This window comes from Petaurus breviceps, unplaced genomic scaffold, assembly GCF_028583685.1.
Source record: "Petaurus breviceps papuanus isolate PSGF00001 unplaced genomic scaffold, PetGlider_PUasm1.0 90779, whole genome shotgun sequence".
Taxonomy (NCBI): domain Eukaryota; kingdom Metazoa; phylum Chordata; class Mammalia; order Diprotodontia; family Petauridae; genus Petaurus; species Petaurus breviceps.
In genome coordinates, this window is record NW_027187344.1 from 10,308,895 (window position 1) to 10,331,246 (window position 22,352).

At 43.4% G+C, this 22,352-nt stretch overlaps 1 protein-coding gene across 4 annotated transcripts in view; it reads right to left on the bottom strand.

The window, feature by feature from the left end:
* Nucleotides 1-688: 688 nt before the first annotated feature.
* TBC1D13 (TBC1 domain family member 13) overlaps nucleotides 689-22,352 on the bottom strand; it is a 22,401-nt gene continuing 737 nt past the window's right edge. For 2 of the 4 annotated variants that reach the window (XM_069069433.1, XM_069069430.1), the window contains exons 2-12: nucleotides 20,681-20,754; nucleotides 18,610-18,650; nucleotides 17,710-17,771; nucleotides 17,302-17,401; nucleotides 16,178-16,260; nucleotides 15,677-15,836; nucleotides 13,752-13,962; nucleotides 12,420-12,583; nucleotides 11,298-11,458; nucleotides 10,888-10,945; nucleotides 689-4,221 (exon numbers count right to left, since the gene is read on the bottom strand). In XM_069069433.1, coding sequence (XP_068925534.1) covers nucleotides 4,156-4,221; nucleotides 10,888-10,945; nucleotides 11,298-11,458; nucleotides 12,420-12,583; nucleotides 13,752-13,962; nucleotides 15,677-15,836; nucleotides 16,178-16,260; nucleotides 17,302-17,373 — 975 coding nt within the window. In that variant the 5' untranslated portion in view covers nucleotides 17,374-17,401; nucleotides 17,710-17,771; nucleotides 18,610-18,650; nucleotides 20,681-20,754 and the 3' untranslated portion in view covers nucleotides 689-4,155. Of the gene's footprint in view, nucleotides 4,222-10,887; nucleotides 10,946-11,297; nucleotides 11,459-12,419; nucleotides 12,584-13,751; nucleotides 13,963-15,676; nucleotides 15,837-16,177; nucleotides 16,261-17,301; nucleotides 17,402-17,709; nucleotides 17,772-18,609; nucleotides 18,651-20,680; nucleotides 20,755-22,352 lie in introns of those variants that run through there. The other 2 variants (XM_069069434.1, XM_069069432.1) reach the window with 2 other exon arrangements.

The window sequence follows — 22,352 nt, forward strand, 5'->3', positions numbered from 1 at the left end:
TATTTATGCGGTTCAGCTGGTTACATTTCTGTGACCTCTAAGACTACTGTTTCTAGGGAGATGCAACGCCCCTCAGCACACAGGACCCAGGTTTTGTCCATTTCTTCCACACTGGTAAGCAGGTTAGCTCCTCACCACTGGGAATGTTTGTGCCTCATGCTACCTCCCTTCCCTATGATGCTACAAAACACGTTGCAGTGGGATACCTTCAGATGTCCCCAGGTTCACGAGAGTCAGTTTGCTGCACAACATAGTAACATCTCATCGTACAGATGGAAAATGAGACAAGGTTGTGAATACCAGTTTCTCAGGGAAAGGAAAAATCCTTCATTCCCAGTCTCAGCCTTCTTAAGCCTCTCAGCATTTTACCAGTTTACTAAAGCATCCCTAAAGGGATGGAGCCAAGTCCAGGGTACTGAACTCTTATCGTTGCAAATTCTGCTAAATAATGTCTGACACTGAGATAAAAATTTAAATTATTAGCTAGTCTTGCTTTCCACCTTTGTTAAAAAAAAAAAAAGGGAAGGGAAAGGTAGAAGGTGGACTAGATGATTCCAGTTTGTGGCATCTCTAATACTCCACAGATTCTTGATACTCCCAGTCTTTTTCACAATAGTTTTTTGACCTCTTCACAAGATCTTCTCCTAGCACAGAACTGTTTTGTCGTAACTCAATCACACCCAGTGGGTCCATTGCAAAGGAAAGACACATGATTTATTAAGACAAGTTGTCATGAACAGCACTGATTAAGAAACAAAAATTTAAAAGAAAAAAACATTCTGAACAATCCAAAGAAATGCTTTCTGGATACCACGAGCAAAAAAAAACTGGAAAAAGTCTGAGGAGTGAGCTGGGGCCTTAGGTGTAGTTGTTGAGGAAGTTCTCCAATAGAAAGGCTTGCCTTATAGCCAGTCAATGCTACAGGTACCAGCCTTTAGGAGACCACTGACTTAGGACCCAGGTCTATAGACCTGACCACTTTCACCAGTCCACCATTTGAATCTTCAGGTTTAACCAAAGGGAAGGAAAGCCAAATCTGCAACAAACTAGACCAATAGTCTGGACCAGGGGTGAGGAACCTGTGGCCTCTAGGTCCTCAGGTGTGGCCCTTTGACTGAATCCAAACTTCACAGAACAAAAGGATTTGTTCTGTAAAACTTGGACTCAATCAGAAGGACACATCCAAGGACCTAGCAGGCCACATGCAGCCTTGAGGTCACAGGTTTCCCACCCCTGCTGGACAATTCCCAATTTAAACCTCTCATGGCTTGACTCATTACTAACACAACACTCTCTCTATATCCCCAGCCTTCCTTACATGGGTAAGAAAGCATGAGGACAGTACAGAGAATAGTAGTAGGCTTCTGGGGTGATCAGGTCCCATCTGTTACAGGATTATATATATATATATATATATGTATATATATATAGCACAGTATCGGCCCATAGAAGGCAAGAAGGGAATGTGTCTGAGCTTATCTGGGCAGTCTTGGCTGGACCCCTGAGCCAGAGCCTTCAGGCCATAAAAATGAGGTATAATCCTGGTACTTTAAGGTAAAACAGGGAATATTTTTCCAGCCTAGGGTCTTTGGAAGGGGGGGGGGGGGGAAGTCAGAGAAGGGATCACCTAGTGTACTACTCCATGAGAAAAAGCTAGTGGACAATCAAGAGGGTCTGACTTGGAAAACATGACACAGCTTCCTTCTTCCTCCTTTAAAGTTTTAGACAAGGTCATCCAGTAGGAAAATAAGTGAAAGAATACAGCAAGTGTTTCCTTGATTTTCTTCTACCCAGTAAATGGGGGGAAATCTCTAATTGCTCCCAGGTACTTCAAGTACCTGCCCTATCCCTTAAAATTCTCTAGGATAGTAGGCTAGAACCTAAATCTGGAGATAGGGGATGGAGAATATCTGCTACAAGCAGTTCTCTGCTCAAGCTGCCTCCTTATTGCCCTAGAGTTCCACAGACTCCACAGTTCCAATCAGAAGTGAGGAGTTCAAAGGAATCACCCAGGACACTAACTAAGTAAGTGCCGTGAGGTGGGGAGCCCAAAGGAAAGGAAAATCATCTACATATATTTTCTCTCTCCCTCCTTTCAGAACCAAGCCTACAAAAGTGGCAGAGATGGTCAGAAACTGTAATTAGACTGCTACAAAAATAAAATGGAGGAAGGGTAATACTGAGATTTCCAGGTAACTGACAAGTCATAAGGGCCATACATTCATTTCTACCACCAAACTTGCTCATCTGTAATAAATAATGGAGTTTTAGTAAACTCTCCCAAATACTGATAGAGCTAGAAGGCCAAGAGCAGGAGACAGAAGCTTATGGAGAGGACCCTGGTAAAAATAGAATGAGGACCCTACACTAGTAACTGGGACCAGTAAAAGAAAGTTTCCCTATCAGGAGTAAGGCAGAATTCAAGCTTGGGAAACACCTAAGGAAGCACATGACAGGGAGAAGGCCTGGAGAATCAGACCCACAACCCTGAGTCCTGCTGGATGGGAAAAAAAATAAACCTTAGGACTCTCCCTATGATACCTTATTCTTTCTAGCTTCTCCTAATATTATACAAACAAACTCCAAAGAGATATAACATGCTTTTGAACACATTTGCTCAGTGCTATAGCAAGGGGAGAAGTCACTTCCAAAGGGGCCAGGTTAGAGCCAGCTGGAAAGCAAACCCTTCTAGGATTATTCTGCTTTGCTGTCTATGTCAATGGAGTGCTGGCTTGTTCCCTAAGCAAATGGACTTTCCTGTACTAGCACATTTGGGCTCCTCAGTCCTTAGCATTAGTGTCATCAGCCCCTTTGGAGATAAAGCCCTACTATAAATTAAAATAAGTGCCTGTGCAGCAACTGACTCCAATGGGAACATCCTGCTGATTCACTTCCTCATTATTTGGTACCTGTCCCCAAATCAGTATAAACTATTAATTCTAAGCTATTTTCCTATTAAGAACTCTCATTTCCAGTTAAAACCTCAGATCAGAACTGAAGAAAGAAGATGCATTGCTTTCCAGAGTCCCTGGGTCCCTGCCTCCCACCTCTAAATCCTTTCCAGGCAAGTGGTACCATTCCAGGATTCTAAAGACAAAGAGACCAAAGGAAGGAGAAGCAATAAAGGTTTTCTGGGTGGTATTAGGTTCAAAATATCCACAGGGCAAAACTTAGTGACTCTTGGTCTCTAAGAAGAGATCTTTAATTGAACAGTGAAGGAGCCCTGGGCCTGCCAAACTCAGAAAACACTGTGGGTCTGCTAAACCATGGTGGGCAGAGGTCTGAAGGTGAAGAGAGACACCCAAGGTCTTGAACCTGTGCAGTCATGCTAGCAAAGTCTAAGCTCCGGAACACTGCCACTATCCTTGGCTCCCTGGGAACAAGGTCCTAGTGTCATTGGGTGAGTCACAACTTGGGGATTCCATTCAACTAATTCCTTTGAAAAAATTGATGGGGAAAATAGCCCTGAAATAAGGCAAAACAGAAGAGTGAAAGAGAAAGGGAAGAAATAAACACTGAGAGCAAAAAAAGTTCGTTATCAGCCTCTTGGTTCTTTCTAGTGTTGCTTTCTTAGGGAAGGAATTTTCAAAGCTCCTGCTAGGAGGAGGAATGAAGGTCTCTGGTCAATTCTTTACTTCCCCACCCCCACCCCCAAGACAAATGGTGAGGCAGATCCAGAAGCAGGAAAAGCAGTAGTTGTGATCCCCAGCAGCAGGACTGAGGGAAAGATAGGGAGGCAAAGACATAAAGAGACCCTTGTCAACCTCCAGGAAGAACTTCCAAACAGAATAATTCCAAAGAAAGTGAGCCTAGTTGGCTCCAATCCTGAAATGGCCTGGAGGAAATCGATGAAAGGACATGGAGTGTGTGGTGGAGACTGAGAAGGGAATGGGAGACATTAGACAGATAATGAAAAGTCAAACTAGGAAAATAAAATACAATTATAAAAGAATGGAGCTGCTTCGGAGGTGCTGATTAGGTCAGGTGGATTAGTGACACCTGGAGCAGGGTATTCAATCAGCTTGAACTCTAATGCCCCAACAGCTCCAGGCAAAGTGGAGGCATCTGGGAGTCTCCAAGGGCTGACACAGATTCAGCCCTGACCACGGGGCCTTTCCTTAGCTATGTGGAGTCCTGAGCCTCCTTGCTACCAGCCTACTTCGAGTCCTGGAGCTCCTTGGCTTTCTGTAGGATGTGATGAACATCTGTGATGGGGTAATCCTGGAAAGGGATGAAAATAACAGGTTTATACATGGATGTATCCTTACCATCAGCAAAGAATTAAGGGGCTGGAGGAAGCTGCTGCTAAGACAAGGAATGCCAAAAAAAGCCCTTTTTCCTGTATGTGCAGCCCATAACTCAGAAAAGTTCCAGCTTCCTTAGGTAACTCATCTAACTGAATTTCCATATTAAGATGGCCTTTGTTTGAACTTCACGTTCCACAGATGGTAAAACTGATTCCTCAGACATCAAGACATCATGTTCTCTCTGTAATGTAAATGAACCTGACCATAGTCTCTTTTCCATCACTCAAACTGGCACTACACTCTGATTTCCATTCTGTCTTTCTGTAGCTTCTAATGAGTCCTGTATGTCTAGTATATACATACACATGTATGTACAACATATGTAGTGCACCAAATGATGTACTATAGGATAAAAAAATAGGCCCCTCTGATGAGGTACAGGTTCTGGGAACCCCCTTGAACTCTGATTGAATCTTCCCATTTGATGAGGCATTTGCATGAGGCCATAAGCCTTTCCTTGTGGCTCTGCCCAAACCTCTGTTACTAGCTTGGCCCTCCATTATCCAGCTAGCCCCCACCCTAGATCCTCAACTGGCCTAGCCTACCATTGTCGGTAGGCTCCAGATAGCCTCCAGCATCTTCCCACCCTTAATCACTCATTTACTGGAGTCTGACCTCATTGACTCCTCCAGAAGACCCTCCCCAAACTCCTCTACACCATTCCTAGATTCCTCCCACAACCTTTCATAAGACTCCACCTTGCCTCCATGTGGTGGGAGAGTGCCATATAATTTTCTAGCACAGACTTGCTCTGTGTCCAATACAAGTTACTTGTTCAATACAAGCCTTATAGATACCAAGGCTCCTTAAGAGTCTACCAAATATGTTGAACTTTTAATAAACTTTGCTTTTCTTTGGCTGATAGAAGACTTAAGTCGAATTTATTCTGCAGGACTGGGCATGTTGGTATTTTGGGGTCTTGCACACCCCTAACCTTATACCTCATCATTTTATGTAACCCCTAACCTCTTCACCTCCTTTAAAAAGGGTGGGGAAAGAGTGGCCAATGTGTCCACTCAAGATCAAAAAAGTTTAAAAAAGTTATGGGGAGGGACAGCTAGGTGGCACAGTGAGTAAAGCACTGGCCGCGGAGTCAGGAGGACCCTAGTTCAGTTCTGGCCTCAGACACTTAACACTTAACACCCACACAAAAAAACTAGCTGTGTAACTTTGGGCAAGTTACTTAACCCCGATTGCTTTAAAAAAAAAAAAAGAAAGAAAAAAGTTATGGGGAGAAGAGAGAAATACATGACCACACTTAAAATTGGTCATCCATGTTTTAGCACGTAGTATGAATCTGACAAGGTGAATAAGAACTGACTGCAGTTGGGAGGCAGAAAGTCTGAATACTGCTTCAGACACTGGAAAGATCAGGTAGGAGAAAGATACCACTACAGAAGGGGTCCCCTACTCCCTTGCCCATCCTTAACCTAGCCATAGAACCCATATGGGACAGAAGAAGGGCCAAAATAGTGAAAACCCACCTCTACCTTGAGGAACATCCTACCCCCACTTCCCTTTCCAGGCTACTATACCACTCAATGAAATGATATTTGTAAAGCACAACACCTGGCATATAATAGGCATTTAATAAATGCTTATTCCCTTTCTCTTTTGAGGAATCTGAGGACCAGGCCGTAATTACCATCTGTCCTGCACCTATACCCTGTAGGCCCTGGACAATGTCATGGACCTGTTCATGTAACCTAAGGACTTCCCGTTCTTGTCACTGAACCCTTAGGACTTTCAGGTCTTTCTAGCTACCTGGTAGCTGAACTTTCTTTTATGTGCTATTTCCCTGAAGTAAGAAATTCTCTTGCCTTTTCTATTTGTATCCCCAGTGCTTGGCACACAGTCAAGTGATTAGTGTTTCTGTATTCATTTAACCCTGAGCAAGTCCCTTAAGCTTAGCCTCAGTTTCCTCATCTATAAATTGGGGATAATAACACCACCTACCTCCTAGGGTTGTTGTGAAGATCAAGTGAAGTAATATACATTAAGCACTTTGCACACTTCAAAGGGCTATAGGGGAATGTTAGCCATTATTGACCCCTCTGTCATCACTACGCCATCATTTATTTTTAATCTCTCCCTGTCTACTGGCTCATGTCCTACTGCCTATAAATATGCCCATGTCTCCCTGATCCTGAAAAAACCCTCACTTAACCCTTTCCATCCCTGCTATTTCCCTCTTTTTTCCGCCCTCTGTTCATTTACAATAGGTGCCTCCACTTTCTTTTTAACCCCTTATAATTTAAATTCTGACTTTATTCCACTGAAACTACTCTCTCCAGAGTTACTGATGATCCCTTAATTTCAAAATCTAATGGAGTTTTCTCAGTCTTCATTCTCCTTGTGCTCTCTGCAGCCTCTAACACTGCTGATCATCTTCTCCTTGATACTCTCTTCTCTCAAGGTTTTCAGAACTGTCTCTCCTGGTTCCTGATCTTTGTGTCTCTTTTGTGGGTTCCTTATCTAGCTCATGTCCTTTCATTGTAGGTGTCCCACTAGGTTCTGTCCTGGGCCCTCTTTTTTCTCTATACTATTTCACTTGGTGATCCCAACAGTTCCCATGGATTTAATTACCATCTCTACGCTAATGATTCTCAAATGTGCCTATCCTGCTCTAATCTCTCTGCTGACCTCAAATCTTGTATGTCCAAATGCCTTCCAGACACTTTAGACTGTATGTCCAATAGACATCTTAAATTCATTATGTCCAAAACAACTCATGGTATTTCCCCTAAACCTTTTCCCCTTTCCACCTTCCCTATTTCTGCAGAGTGCCAAACCACCCCCCAGTCCCTTAGGATCCCAACCTGAGAGTCATCCCGTGCTCCTCATCACCTCTCTCCACCTACATCGAAGCTGTGGCCAAGGTCTGTTGATTTCACTGTTGCATCATCTCTCTTGTATCCAGCCACTTCTCTCCTCTGACACTGCCATCACTCTAGTGCAGCCCTTACCACCTCACAACGGGATGACTGCCACACCTGCTGGGGGGAGAGGGAAGTCTGCCTGCCTCGTCTATTCCCACTCTAATCCATCCTCTATTCAGTCATTTAAGTGGTTTTCCTAAAGTACAGGTCCAATTACGTCACCTAGCTGCTCAGAATTCCTGCGGCTTCCTCATGCTTCTAGGATCAAATATAAAATACTGTTTGGCATTCAAAGCCCCCTCCTACCATTCCTGTCTTCTTCTACCTCATTCCCTAACATGTGCTCTTTGACTCACTGACACTGACCTCCTGGCTGTATCATAAACAATAAGGCTCTGGGCATTTTCTCTGGCTGTCTCCCATGCCTGGATTCTGCCTCCTTGGCTCTGACCACTGACCTCTGTGGCTTCCTTTAAGTCTGAGCTAAAATCCCACCTTCTATAGGAGGCCTTCCCTCTGTTAATGATCTATTTGTCCTATAAATACTTTGCTTATGTGTATTCGTTTGGGTGTTACCTCCCCCATTAGATTGTAAGCTCCTTGAGGAAAGGGACTGTTTTTGGCCTTTTTTTGGTATCCCCAGGACTTAGCACAGTCCCTGGCACATCTGCTATTCAGCTGTTTTAGTCTTGTCTCCACTCCTCAGACCCCCATTTGGGGTTTTCTTGGCAAAGATCCTAGAGTGGTTTGCCATGCCCTTCTCCAGCTCGTTTTACAGATGAGGAAACTGAAGCATCAAAATTTACATATATATATCACACATATACACACAATTTTATTTATATTGTAAAATTATATAACTACATATTATATAAATAATTTTATGTGTGTGTGATTGTATTGTTCTTCAAGTTGTGTCTGACTCTTCATGACCCCATTTGGAGTTTTCTTGGCAAGGATACTGGAGTGGTTTGCTATTTCCTTCTCCAGTTCATCTTACAGGTGAGGAAACTGAGGCAAACAGGGTTGAGTGACTTGTCCAGGGTCATACAGCTCAGTAAATGTCTGACGCAAGATTTGAACTCAGGAAGATGAGTCTACCTGACTTCGGACCCAGTACTCTATCCACTGTGCCACCTAGCTGCCCTATGACTGGCACATAGTAGACACTTAATAAATGTTTACTGATTATCACTAGGATTAAGAGGTTCAAAAACAGTGGTCTAGAACTTATGGGGGATCAGAGTGGGGATTAATCCTAGGAAGAAATATTCAGTGGCAAGAGAACATTTAAGACAGTCTTGTTTCCAGGAGCAAACCAGGCATCATGGCAGCAAGTCTGAATCCATCAGGACCAGAGCACTGCAAGTGGTAAAAGACCCCCAAAGGGGAAACAATGTGCTTATGGGCACACACCTAAATTAGGGCCCTCTACTCCACTACTAGTTAGCTGTGTAACCTTAGGTAAATCACATACCATTACATTTACTTTCCTTTTATTCCTTTTGCCTTCATGCAGCAACCTTTCTTCCTCTCAAGTCTACTCAATCAAAATTTTCCAGCAAAACCCATATTAAATGGCACAATGGCTAGAGACCTGGACTTGGAGTCTAGAAGACCTACCCAAGTTCAAATCCTGCCTCAGATGTAATTGTGCTTGTGTAACCCTGGCCAACTAATGTCACCTTTTTTCAACCTCAGGCTCCTTATCTGTAAAATGGGAATAATAATGGCACCTACCTACCAAGGTTGTTGTGAGGAAATGAGATAACAGATGTAAAGCACTTTGAAAACTTTAAAATGCTACATAAATGCTAGCTATTACAGGGTTTGTCATATATCTATCTCCAGGTCATTCTCCACTTCTCTTATTAGAAATTCTCACATTTTCTTTCTGACCACAACTTCCTATCATTTTACCTCTCCCTATGCCTCACCCCTCTTGGTCCTTATGCCTGGATTATTCCCACCATCCGTCTCCTATGCAAGAGCCACTAGATGCAACTGGGGGAAGTCTCACAACTGTTCTGACTCAAATATATTAAAAATTCATGTTAGGGGAAGCTAGGTGGTACAGTGAATAGAGCACTGGCCCTGGAGTCAGAAGCACCTGAGTTCAAATCTGGCCTCAGACACAACACAAATCTAGCCATGTGACCTTGAGCAAGTCACTTAACCCCAATTGCCCTATCTTCCCCCCTCCAAAAAGCAAAAAGAAAAAAAAAATTCATGTTAACCAAAAACTTCAATTGAGCCCTCACTGCAGCAAGGCAGTCCTTTTATTCCCCCACCATCTCACTCCCTTACAAAAGCTTTATCCAGCCTCTTTCCTTATCAAGCTCCTAAGTCTTCCTTCACTAGCAGGTGAGGACCTTGCCTCTTATTTTACTGAGAAAAATGAGACCATTCAACATGAGCTCCCATTCTATTCATTTCAAAACCTCCTAACATTATCTCCCACCTTCTTCTTGCCAGCATTATGCATATGCTCTTGATCCTATCCCATCTTCTTAAGCAACCTTAGTCATTCCCTCTCTCTTTCTCTCAAATCTTCAACCTTTCCATTTTCATTCTTCTTGGCCTCTCTGCTGTATCTGATACTGCTGCCCACCCCTTCCTCCTGGATACCCTCCTCTGGGGTTTTGTGATATTCCTTTCTCTTGGTTCTCCTCCTACCTGCCTGGTTTCTCCTCAGTTTCTTTTGCTAGGTCATCATCCATATTTAGACTCCTAACTGTGGATATTCCCTAAGGTTCTGTCTTAGGTCCACTTCTCTTCTCTTTCTAAATGCTTTCTCAGTAAGGTCATCAGCTCACATGGCTTTGACCATCTCTTCTCTCCACTCACACACACCACCTTAGCTTAGGCCTGAATCACCTCTTGCCTAGGTTATTGAAATATACTCACTACCTCCTGCCTCTCCTCACTCTGGTCCATCCTATACTACTGCCACCAAAGTAATTTTCCTTGTGCACAGCTATGATCATGTGACTCCTCTACTCAGTCAGTTCCAGTGGTTTCCTATTGCATCTGGGATAAAATATACTCTTCTGTTTAGTTTTTAAAGCTCTATAAACCTGGCCTATCTTTCTCATCTTGCTAGACATCACTCTCTCTCATGCACTTTGAAATCCAGACAAACTGGCTTTCTCTCCATTCTTGTCACATGACACTCCCTCGTCTCAGTGCCTTTGCGCTACCCACCCCACACTTCTGAAATGTGCTTTCTCCTTACCTCCACCTCACAGAAGAATTCTGTAAGTTCAAATGAGATCTGTATGAAGCCTCTGCTAATCTACTCTTCCCCAAATGCTAGGACCCTCCCTCCCAAATTACCTTGTATTTAACAACTTAGGAAATACTCACTTTATTATTATACTGCATATATTTATATATGTACCTGTTGTCTCCCCCGTGCGAATGTAAGATCTTTGTGAGAAGGGACTGTTTCATTCTTTGTACTCTGTACCCTAGTGCTTAGCACAGAGTAGGTGATTAATAAATACTTACTGATTAACTATCCCTTCCCCCTTGACACCCTCAACCATGGTACCTCCCAAAACAATTGTTCCCATCAGTCTTTAAAGGGCAAAGGCTCTCTGGGTCCCCCAATCTCCCTGTCTCCTTAAGAGAACTCCTCTGAAGGGACAATTCAACAATAGCTCTTGGCTCTATCATTCTTCTCAGTTTGGATTACTTACCTGAAGTAGCCTCATGTTCAAGGTGAAGTCCCCTCCCAATAACTGCTCCCGGATCAATCTAAAGAAAACAAATCCCAACATAACTTGAACCTTCAAATTTCAGCAAAGAAACCCAGGGACTATAGACACCTATCAACAATAGGCTAACACATGCTCCAGATGTCCCTGAGAAAGGATCCTGCTTGACCAATAATCTCTTTCCTCCTACCACTGAAGAGGAGTTTTGTGGAAAGCTCTCCAAAACAATCCCAACATCAAATCAGCAGAGTGGTTTCTCTACTAAAAAAACCATTCTGGCCAAATAAGAGAGTTCTTTATTTCTTCTTCTGGCATTCCTCCTAGTGCCATACCATGGCCTCCTCCAGACTGCCTAGCTGATGGAGGGCATTCCTGATTCACAGAAGACTCACATCAACATGGCGCAGCAAACAAGGAGGAGAAAGTCAAATCGGTTGTCATCAGCAAAGAGGGTATCCCAGATGCGAATGACATCAGGAAGTAGGAACTCCTGGGACAGCAGCAACGTCAGCCATCGGAAAGCAAAGAACTGTGGCTTGATGTTCTGCTCTTGCTGTGGGTTAGGTGAAGACAATTTGAGGTTAGGAGAGCAATCTCTGGGCAACTGGTTCTTCCAATGTCCTTTCCTTCAAGAGTTTGTTTTAACTAGATCTCAAATGAGCATGCATTTGCACATCATATTTTAAATTATCAGTTTTCTCAACATACCTCCTACCCAGACTGCCATTGGGCTGGACAGTAAGCCAGTCAACAAACATTTATTAAGTTCCTAGTATGTGACAGGAACGATGCTAAGTAATGGCAACACAAAGAAAGGCAAAAATGTGGTCCTTACCCACAAGGAGCTCATACTGTACTGGGGAATACAGCAGGCAAAAACTTATGTACATACAAGATATGTGCAGGGTAGATGGAAAGTGATTCCAAAGGGAAGGATGGGAGGAAGGGGGGAAGGGGATAGAGAGTAAGGAGAAAGAGGAAAAGGAAGAAGAAAAGGAAGAAAGTCAGAGGGATGGAAATGCCTCCTGAAGGTGGAATTTGAGAGATGAGGCAAAAGAGCATTCCAGGTATGGGGGTAGCCAGTGAAAAAGCCAAGAGTTGGGAGATTTTAAGTGCTATGTATAAAAAATAGCAATAAAGTCAATGTCACTAGATTATAGAATATTTGGAAGAGAATAAAATGTAAGAACACTAATAGGAAGAAAAGTAAGGTAGAAGAAGAAAGGGAGGAAAGAGGTTGTGAAAGGTTGAAAATGCCAGAAGATTTCATATTTGTTCCTGGAGGCAATTGGGAACCACTACTGTTTATTGAGGGTAAAATGGTCAGATTTGTATTTTAGAAGACTCACTTTGGCAGCAAAGAAAAGGATAAACTGGAGTTAGGAGAGGTTTGATGTGGGAAAACCAACCAAAAGTCCTAAAATTCCCAGTTCTCCCTCATTCACAAGTTATATGTAGAAAAACACTGATAATCACAGGAACAGAATTAGATAGTCCCCAAAGGCCTTCCTCACCAACTTTAAGTAGAGCTCCACATCCTTCTCCTTCAGGGTAGAGTACACCTTTTCCATCTTGTAGGTGATGCCACACTGGGAGTCATCGAGACTCTTGATGAAGTTGTCCCGGATCTCAGACATCAGGTTGGTGAAGCAGAAAAATGTGTCTGCCTCGGCATGTTCTGGAAGAGACCCGAGGGGCTGGGGCTGGGGGCTTCAACCGGCACAGAGAAAGACCAAGGAAGCAGTTACACTTCTTCCCCACCACATTCCTCTGGTCAGGTTGGGGCACCCACCTACAATCCTTTCCTCTTACTCTGCTCTGCTGAGACAAACCTTAGCCATCCTTTGGGGCCTCACTTAAATCCTTTCTTTGTGAAACCTTTCTTGACCAACCCAGACCACAGGGATCCTACATTCCCCTACATGTCTAGCCATGTCCTAAAACATGCACAGGAAATGACTGTGTATTGCCTAACATCTTTAACTGTGTGCAAGTGGTTCTTCTTGATGTGTTTTTAAGACTACTATTCTCATTTAAATCTTTCACATGTAGGTTTGCTCTCCCTTAAACTAAGTTCCTTGAAAGTAGAGACTGTGCATCCCTTACTTTACCTATTGCAGTCCTAAGCACAATAATAATAATAGTACCTTACATTAGTATAGCACTTTGAGATTTTCAAATGAAGTTCTTTGTACTACTCTTAAACGGACTAAATAGTACTACATCTATTTGCCGAGCAAGCTACAGTATGGTCTATGCTTTATTTATACTTGCATTGCCCAGAATAGACTTCTGATAAATGTTTGCTAAATGAATAGATTTTATCTCCCTTGATCTTCACAATACTTCAACAGAATCAGTACGGATTAGGTATCTGCTATCAAAAGCCATGGGAGACAAAAGGGGCAGGAATTACCAAGAGTGCAAGAAAAAGAGCACTGGACCAAGGCTCTTGCCCCAGCTTGGCCATCAATAATGAGCCACAGGACTGGAGAAAGGTCATTTCATCTCTTTGATCTTTAGGCCCTGATAAGCATAATGAGGGAGGTAAACCCAGTGGTTTGAAATCCTTTCCAATAATAACCTTCTGATTTTGACAGAGGAAGAAACTGAGAAAAATAGGGGTTATGGCTACTGGCAAAGCCAGGATTAGAATCCAAGAGTCCTCCTGACTCTTAGGTCCAATCTTCTTTCCACTACACAATAATGTCTTCCCATGTTTTCTGACATTTTCACTTGGATTCAATCTCCCCATTCCTCTGAGAGAAAAGGGAAATTGGATAAGTGGGGGTCCTAGAGGCAACAGCAGGAACTTGGTGATGATGGGTCACCCTTGAGTCTCTCACCTTTCCATTCACTATTGGGATCCGTGGCAAAGGTGTAGTAGAGAGGCCCCACGATTTCATTCATACCCTGGACGTAAGCAATGCCGGGGTTCAGCTTCGCATAGATGAACAGAATTCGCTCCACCACTTCCCAATGGGCTTCGCAACCATTGGGCAACACTTGATACTCACTTAGTGAATTTGGGCCTGGGCTCTTATGAGGTGAGCTCATCTGTAGAGAAAGGAACTACATATTAAAGAAAACCCTCTAGAACCATAAGTCCTATTCTTCAATCAAGAGAAGGGCTGGTGTGTGTGTGTGTGTGTGTGTGTGTGTGTGTGTGTGAGAGAGAGAGAGAGAGAGAAAAAGAGAGAGAGAGAGAGAGAGTGTGTGCTTGAGAGCGTATATAAGCAGCATGCTGGAGTCAGGTGTGGTTTAGAGTAGAGGTGTCAAACAGGCAGCCTGTGAGCCACATGAGGATGGAGGCAACACTGCCCAATACAATTCAAACCAGATTAAAATATAATTAGGAAATACTTGACAAAATAAATAAAAACACAACACAGCATAGATAACATTATATTTTAGAACTAAGCCAATATGCCGCCACAGGAATCCTAATGCATGGATTAGTGGCCCTGTATCTATCTGAGTTTGATACCACTTCAAAGATTCTGCATTTCATCAAAGGAAGCCAAGAAAAGTACACTGCAAGAGGCTAAGGAAAAAGTAATGCCTAAATCAAATTCCATTAGTTTCTCTATTAATCCTGTACCTTGTAAGACGCAAAGGCTTTGATGGAATAGAAATTGAGCTGACACCCAGTATCAAGAAGGGATACCCCTCAAGATAACTATTAAGCAATCTCTGGGGTGGCATAGTGAATAGAGCACCGGCTCTGGAGTCAGGAGGACCTGCGTTCAGGTCCAACCTCAGACAGGTAACACAAAAAAGTAGCGGTGACCTTGGGCAAGTCACAACCCTAATTGCCCTGCCTTTCCCCTCCAAAAAAAGAGAGAGAGATCTCTGAATGTAAAACCAATGATCCCTTTACTGCCATCAGAACACCAGCAGCCAAAGACAAAGTGTATTCAAAAAGTAAAGTTCACAAGGTTATTTCCTAGTATACTTCCTTTAGTGAAATACTTTTCCTGGATCAAACAATATTTTGCTAGACATCTATGGCACCCTTGTAATGGAGATCAGGTGGAACCTTTTAAACTTGGCATCAAGCCATTAAAAATGTCTGAATGCTTCTTTTTCTTACCAAATGCTCTGGTTCATATATATACGAATACCTATAACTACCAGTGATTGTCAAAATAAAGATTTGTATGTATGTACACACACACACACAATTAACTGTTGCTCTTCTACATATATGGTTGCCAGAAAAGTGTGGTCTATGATTTGATTTTTAAAGTAAAAAAAAATTTCCACTGTAGAAATTCAACACTAACTTGTTGATGCTTATAAGGAGAATGTTTTCAGTCACAAAAGGAAGTATATAAAAAATGACATGCCTAGATCTGAGAAAGAAGGAAGAAGTCCAATGTTAACTATATTAAAAAAATACAAGACCAGTAAACTCTATATTTTACCTATTTCACAAAGCTTGCCCCATTCTACAAAAAAAAAAAAATTGAATATGCTGGGACATCATACAGAACAGCCATCAGTAAGCTGTTACTTAAGCCCCTGAAATGCTCACTTATCTTGCAACAGAAGCAGTTTCTTAAAAATACACTGTCAACTTACTTTGAGAACAGCCCTCATTAGTGGTCATGATGCCTCTGAACGACTTAAGAACAATCACTAATAGCAAGAGTGGACTACCCCAAACAACCTGGAATGGCTATTGCCCTGTGGGCAGCAACAGGAAGGAGGATGTCAGAGAAAAGAATGGCTTTATGAAGGTTCCCATCCCTCCCGAGCTGGCTCTCACATTGGTGACTCCAATCCTGTTTTTTGCTACTGTCTGTGATTTCAATGTAGTTTGCTCCACCCGCTTGCGGAGGGTTTCAAATTCATTCTGAGGGTCCAGGATAAGGAGGCATGGGTAATCTGTAGGCCTCTGAAAAAAGGATATGTCTGGGCACAGCCTCCTAAAGCAGGAGAGAAGACAGAAACACCAATAAATCTTTGTCGAATAAATGAAACTGAGACAGTAAAAAGGATGTGACTCCAACCCAGGGATGTCATGTCCTAGCACCATAGGCAATCAGCCTCCAGGATCCCTCTTCTCCAGTTCTATCACCACTATGGTCTGGTTTGCAGCTTCCTGTAACTCCACAAACTGCTCTTTGGGCCTCCTTACCACAGGCCTGTTGGGGAAGAGGGGAAGAAAACAGCAATGTGCCAAACAACCACAAAGAACTCCAAATCGGTCTGGGTGCCTCATCTCCGTCTCCTCCCACTTCCTTTGCCAGGCCAACTCCACACTCACCGGACATCTTTGTCTATCTGCAGTAACACCTCATTGTCCTTGAAGTAGGTATTCCACCGACTATCAGGATTTGGATTGAGTGGCTGGGGAGAGAAAAGAGGTAGGATCATTAGCCCCATCTCAAACAAGAACAGTCCAGAGTCAAGGACATTTGTTAATCTCAGTTCTAAGGATTGTAAAGGGATACTGCCTCCTAGACAAGGCAGAGAAAAACAACTACAGCTAGACTTGTCATCTATAGCCCCAACTGTGGTCAGCCTTGGAAAATTCACTGTTCTTAGCTATGCAGAGGGAACAAAAAGGTATCATTACCACTGACAACAGGATAGAAGATTAGTCCAAACTCCTAAGTCTAGCATTCAAGGCCTTCCACAATTTGACCAAAGACTATCTTTTCACCCACTCTCCCTATTGCTACTCTCCTATATGAACCCTCAGCAACAGCCTGATTTTTTTCATTGCCTTCCAAACATATTATGGGCCTTCCCACTTGGGATGCTTTCTTTTCTCTGATAACTCCTTGAAGGCCCAGGTCAAAGAGCACCTTTTCTGTAAAGTTTTTTATCCCATGGTGAGCCCTTCCTCCTTTGAGCTTCCACAGTATAGTTAAAAGCTCTTATTTGGGACTAGCAATGCCAGGAAGGCATTATCTTGTCTTGTTTGCTTCAGTTAGACAGTAAAGGGTGACTTATATTTCTTTTTTGTTCCCTACAGCAACTATCCATCTCTGGCACGGAGAGATGCTCAAAGAATGTGTGTTTGCTTGATGCCTTGTGGAGTCTAAAAGAGCAAGTGATTCCATTCTTGTCCTTCTCTAAATCTGAGGAAAGGGCAAGAGAGAATTGTCTCCTGTATCAGGGTCCTGAGAGGACAGTGGAACAATAGCTGCCCTCAGAAGTCATTCCCCTAAAGGCTAAGTTTGACTGTCACCAGTGGGAATGAGGAGGCAAGCAGAGGAAGGGAATGAAGCAAAACCACACCCAGGCACATCCAGAGGCAGGAAGGTGGGGAAGAGTGATGAAGAAACCAAGGAGGAATCCCTGTGGGCTATAAGCACCTGCCACCCCTAACAGGCACCTCTTCAATTTCTTTAATTAAGTTGGCAGTTGGCCCTCCTCACTCACATGATCTTCAAAAGTGACATCCTCTCTAGATACACCCAGGTTAGCTTTGGCTATGCCAGGCTGAATGATCATTTCTCTCAGGAACTGGGAATATAGCTCCCTGTCAAGAGAAGAAGACAGGTGAGCAGCACAGAGGAAAAGGCTGGCTCCTTCTTCACACACACACACACACACACACACACACACACACACACACACACACACGCACGCACGCACGCACGCACGCACGCACGCACGCACGCACGCACGCACGCACGCACGCACGCCTGCACACACCTTGCCCAGGGCTCTTGATCAATTCTGCATCAAGAGAATGAATCTGGTTTCCTTCAGCTGAGACCAACCCACTTCTCTTGGGGAAAAAACTATAACTGCATTGAGGAAAAATCACTCCCCTTGGAAGCTCACCTCTGTTTGGCCAGGATGGAGGTCCATGAGGCCCTCTCCAAGGGGAGGTAGTTCAAAAGAATCTGCACAAAGGGAAAAGATTGAGGCTCTGGTATCTGCACTGACAGCAGCCCTGGGGAAGAAATGCTGGGACATTTCTGATAGTAACAAGCTCAGAGATTGTCTCCTCAGATGTGGGAATGAGATCAGTGGCTTCCCTCCTCTTGCCACACCCCAAAGTCATTCCTTGTCCTTGCTTTTTTTCTACTCTGTCTTCTAAAGTATAACATGAGGGGCGGCTGGGTCTCTGATGACCCTAGATCGTTCTGGCCTCAGATACTTAACACCCACACAAAAAAACTGGCCATGTAACCTTAGGCAAGTTACTTAACCCCAATTGCTTTAAAAAAAATTTAAAAAATTATGTATAATGAGCCCTTATTTAGAAGATCCTCTATTGGGCTAAAGGGAAGCTGGAAGATAGAACATCTGGCTTTTCCTTCTGGCTTGGGGCAGAGTCACTAGGCAAATCCATGACTTTTTAAACCCCATGCATATCATCTCCCCACATCCCACAGGTGAAGTCTTTTAAGGCTCAATGACATTTGAAGGTTCTCTGATTGAAGAACAGAGTTAAATTAGGGTTGGTGTTATTTTTTGATTGCCTGAAAGGGATTACTTGTTCTAGGGAAGTATCAAGGAAATGTTTACTCTGTGACCTTTTATAGAAAAAGTCTGGTGTGAGAGGGCAGAGAATAGGCCCCCAAAGGGCTCCTGGACAGAGTATCAAAGAGAAATAGAAAACCAATAACCACCAGCAAAAGCTTCCCAGCCAGTAGTAGAGAGCTAAAGGAGGGCTACCCCATGCAGAAGCTCATGTACTCACGGGGGAGCTACAGCCAAGCCCCCAGGAACACCCACCTTCCAGCAAAGGCAGCGAAGTCCACCCTCACAAGGGATCCCTGTAGAACACATCAGGCAAAGGTCACTCACTTGGGACAGGGCCTTAAGGACACTGAATGTACTAGATTTAAACTCATGTTGGTGGTAGTGATGGCATGAGACATAATGCCAAAGGTTTAACTTATCCCTTAGGGATCACTAAGCAGCTAGGAATTTCTGCTTCCAGGAAGGCATTTCTCTATACCCTAGCAAAGCCAGGCAGGGACCTCATTTAGTCCAGTGGTAAAGAAAGATCTGATCAATCACAGTGCTCAGGGAAAAAGACATTCTTGTTCCACATCACAAACAGATCAATGAATGTTCTGAATCTTCAATTTTCTCCTCTGAGAATAAGTTCCAGATTTCCAATGGGACATGTCTATCTGTGCACTCCTAGAGGAGGATCTTCAAGATGTTGTATACATTCCAGATGACTCTATATCTCATAGGATAGTCAACATATCCTCTGACTTAGCATAAAATTCACCCAAAACATCAGAGCCTGGAGCTCAATCAAGGTGCCCTCTCTAAAATCCCTGGAGATTCAGTGTCTACATGTTTTATCTTAACTTTTGTAGACAGAAGGACAAACCTCTATCTTGATTCTGAAGGATTTCCATTTTATGGATGCATAAGTATATAAGGAAAGTAAAACTGTAAATTAATTCCCCAACATCTCAATTTAATTCAAGGGAAGAAAAGAGCATTTATTCTGCATACCTTAAAAAGGTAAGAGAGAAACAGCATAGCTTAGAGCAGAGTATCGAGCATATACAGCCTGCAACACTCCTGAGTGTTTTATTTAACAAAATAAATTTAAAAATAATAAAATGGACAGCATCAATATGCATCCTTATGTATGGCCTAGTGGCCCCAGTTGTATTTGAGTGTGACCCCGTTGGCATAGGTGAAAGAACAACGGACTTGGAGAAGACCTGGGCACAAACTCCACCTTAGGTAGGTGCTAGTTTCATTGGCAAATCACTTTAACTCTCTGGGATGTGGCTATCTCATCTGGTAAGTGAGGGTGGTAAGAAGGGCACCAATCTCACAGGGCAGATGTGTGGATCAAATGAGTACATTTGTAAATCACTGCACAAACTTTAAAGTACTATATAAATGAGTTATTGTAGGAAAGAAATGAGTATTAAGCATCCACAATGTGCCAGACACATAAGTGCTATATATATTCTCTCATTTGATCTTCACAACAACCTTGGGAGGTATCTGCTATTAAGATCCCCATTTTATAGATGAATAAACTGAGGCAAACTTGTTCAGGGTCACACATCTATTAAGTGTTTCAGGATACCTGAGGCCGGATTTTAACTAACTCCAGGCCCAAGACTCTACTTCTTCATCACCTTGCTGCCCAAATTGCTTTAAAAAGAACAGACTTCTTGGAGATGAGACATGATAAAGAACTATTTAAGTTACTAATGATATTTTTTTAAAAGCCAGGTAAAGAACAGATATCTCTTCTCTGAGTGTGTATAGTGCCAGTTAAAGCCAAGTTAAACATTGATACAATCAGTGTTTCTTGGCTGGAATTTCACCACTAACCAAAGTTCAATATGGTCTTGTTCAGTTTTGGAATCAATCTTATAATTCTAAGGCATAAGGAAAAAAGAGAAGAGATTCTAGGACAAACCAGATTAAGACATTTAAGAAGTACACTAAATAGCTCCTAGAACTAGGGTAGGCTTCTTTAAACCTAAAAAGTTCCCCAGAACAGCATGACTTCTAGATGGAAAAGCTCCTGGCTGAAAATGCTGTGATAGCTTCAGCAACTCTAAAGATGAAAAGAGCTGGGAGGGGACCTTTAATTCTGCTGACAATAGTAACTACTGTCATCATACTAGGTGTGGGACTAAAAGCCCAAGTTCATCACAGTCACTGGCAACTCAGTTGCAAGGACACTGGCAAACAGTTCTGGGGACTATTTCTAGAACTACCCTAAATCAGGTCAGGTTTGGGAATGAGGCCCCAGTTCCTGCCTCTCTATTCTTATTCCTACTCCTCTATTCCCAAGAACATAAAATTGCCTTACCACTGAAACTGAGTTCCCGAAGTTTCCCCAGAGCAATTTTGGGCTCCCTCAGGACATCCTGGAAATCTGCAATTCTAAAAAGAAAAGAACACCACCTTCAAAAGTCCCATAAGTACCTTAGCTCTGCAGGGTAGGGACTTGTCTCCAGACTTCTCTATGCCTGAAGCAATTCTCTTGACATTTATACTCACTTTCTTTCAGAGCAACATACCTCTCTGTCAACTGCTGCAGAGTTGTTTTCTCAAGAAAACTTTTGGGAGCTAGTTATTAGTTATACTATTTTAAAACCCCTTACTCACCATTAAATTAATCCAAAATAAAAGGACCTTCCTTCCAGCTCATCTAGTCCAACCCTCTCATTATACACAGAAGAAAACTGATATCCAGAAAGTAGAAATGATTTTGCTCAAAATCACATATTAAACTGGTTAATTAGAAGACAGTCTAGGACTTGGGCACTCTAATTCCCAGACCTGTGCTCTTTCTATTCTACTATGATGTTTCCCCTAAAATATGTCCACTTGTACCATGTGAGTTATACCAACTCTTTCACTCATATTTTTGCAATCAAGTTGTGCCACAGGACAAGACAGGAAAATCCAATAATAAATCTGAGTCACTTATCACTTCTTAAGGTGAGGTTGGGAACTAAGACATATGGTTTCTCCTCTCTTTTGAGGCCATGACTCTGGGATCTTTCAAGCTCTGAGATGATAGTAAAAGGCACATCTAACTTGATAAAGGCTTCCCAGGAATACCGGTGTTCTCCTCCAAAGCTACTACACTAATGGAAGGCAAACTCCTGTCAACAAAGGAAGAAACTGGAAAGATTCTGATCTCCTTTCTGCCCCTCACACTGCCATGACTAAAGAGGCTGCTGATCAGAAAGCAGGGAATACCCAAGGAGTGGGCCTTAGTGAACTAGGAAGAGAGTATGAGATGATACCAGGCAAAGATTCCTCAGAAAAGGAATCCCCGAGGAGAAGAAGACAATGAGAAGTAAATGTGGGGAGGGGGTGGGGAAGAAATAGCTAAAAGAAAGTGAGAATTCTCTACAAGGGAAATGGGTGGGGATGAATAAGTGAAGGGGAATCAGGGAAGGAAAAGGAGAGGCAAGGAAGATGGGAGAACAGGGAAGAGAAATGGCAGCAAAAGAAGTTGCGATGGAGGGCACAGAGGAAGGAATAAAGGAATGGAGAACGATAGGAGGAAGGGACAGAGGGAGGTATGGAGAATGTACAGATAAGGAGGAAGAGGCTGGAAGAAAGGGGGACAAAAGTACAGCGGGAGGGGGAGGGAATAGGAAGGGGGGACCGAATAGGGACTGGAAAAGATGAGGGACAACAGTGGGGCCTGGGGGAAGAAGGGAGAGGATGAGAGAGCAGAGGGAGCAGAGGACGGGGAAGGGAGGGGCAGGGCACCAGAGGAGGCAGGGCGGGGTGGGGAGGGCCCGGGGACAAGAGGGAGCAGCACCCGGCTTGTGGGGAACAGACGGGGGGACAAAGGGGGCCCTGGGAGAAGGTCCCCGGATCCCACCCGCACAGCGAGGCGCAAGATGGGGGGGCGTGTTATGGGATGAGGGAGGGGACGGCAGCTAGCTCGGACCCCGCGCTGTCCCCGGTCCAACCCCCCAGCCCCTCGGCCCGCACACTGCTCACCGGCTCTGGTGCCG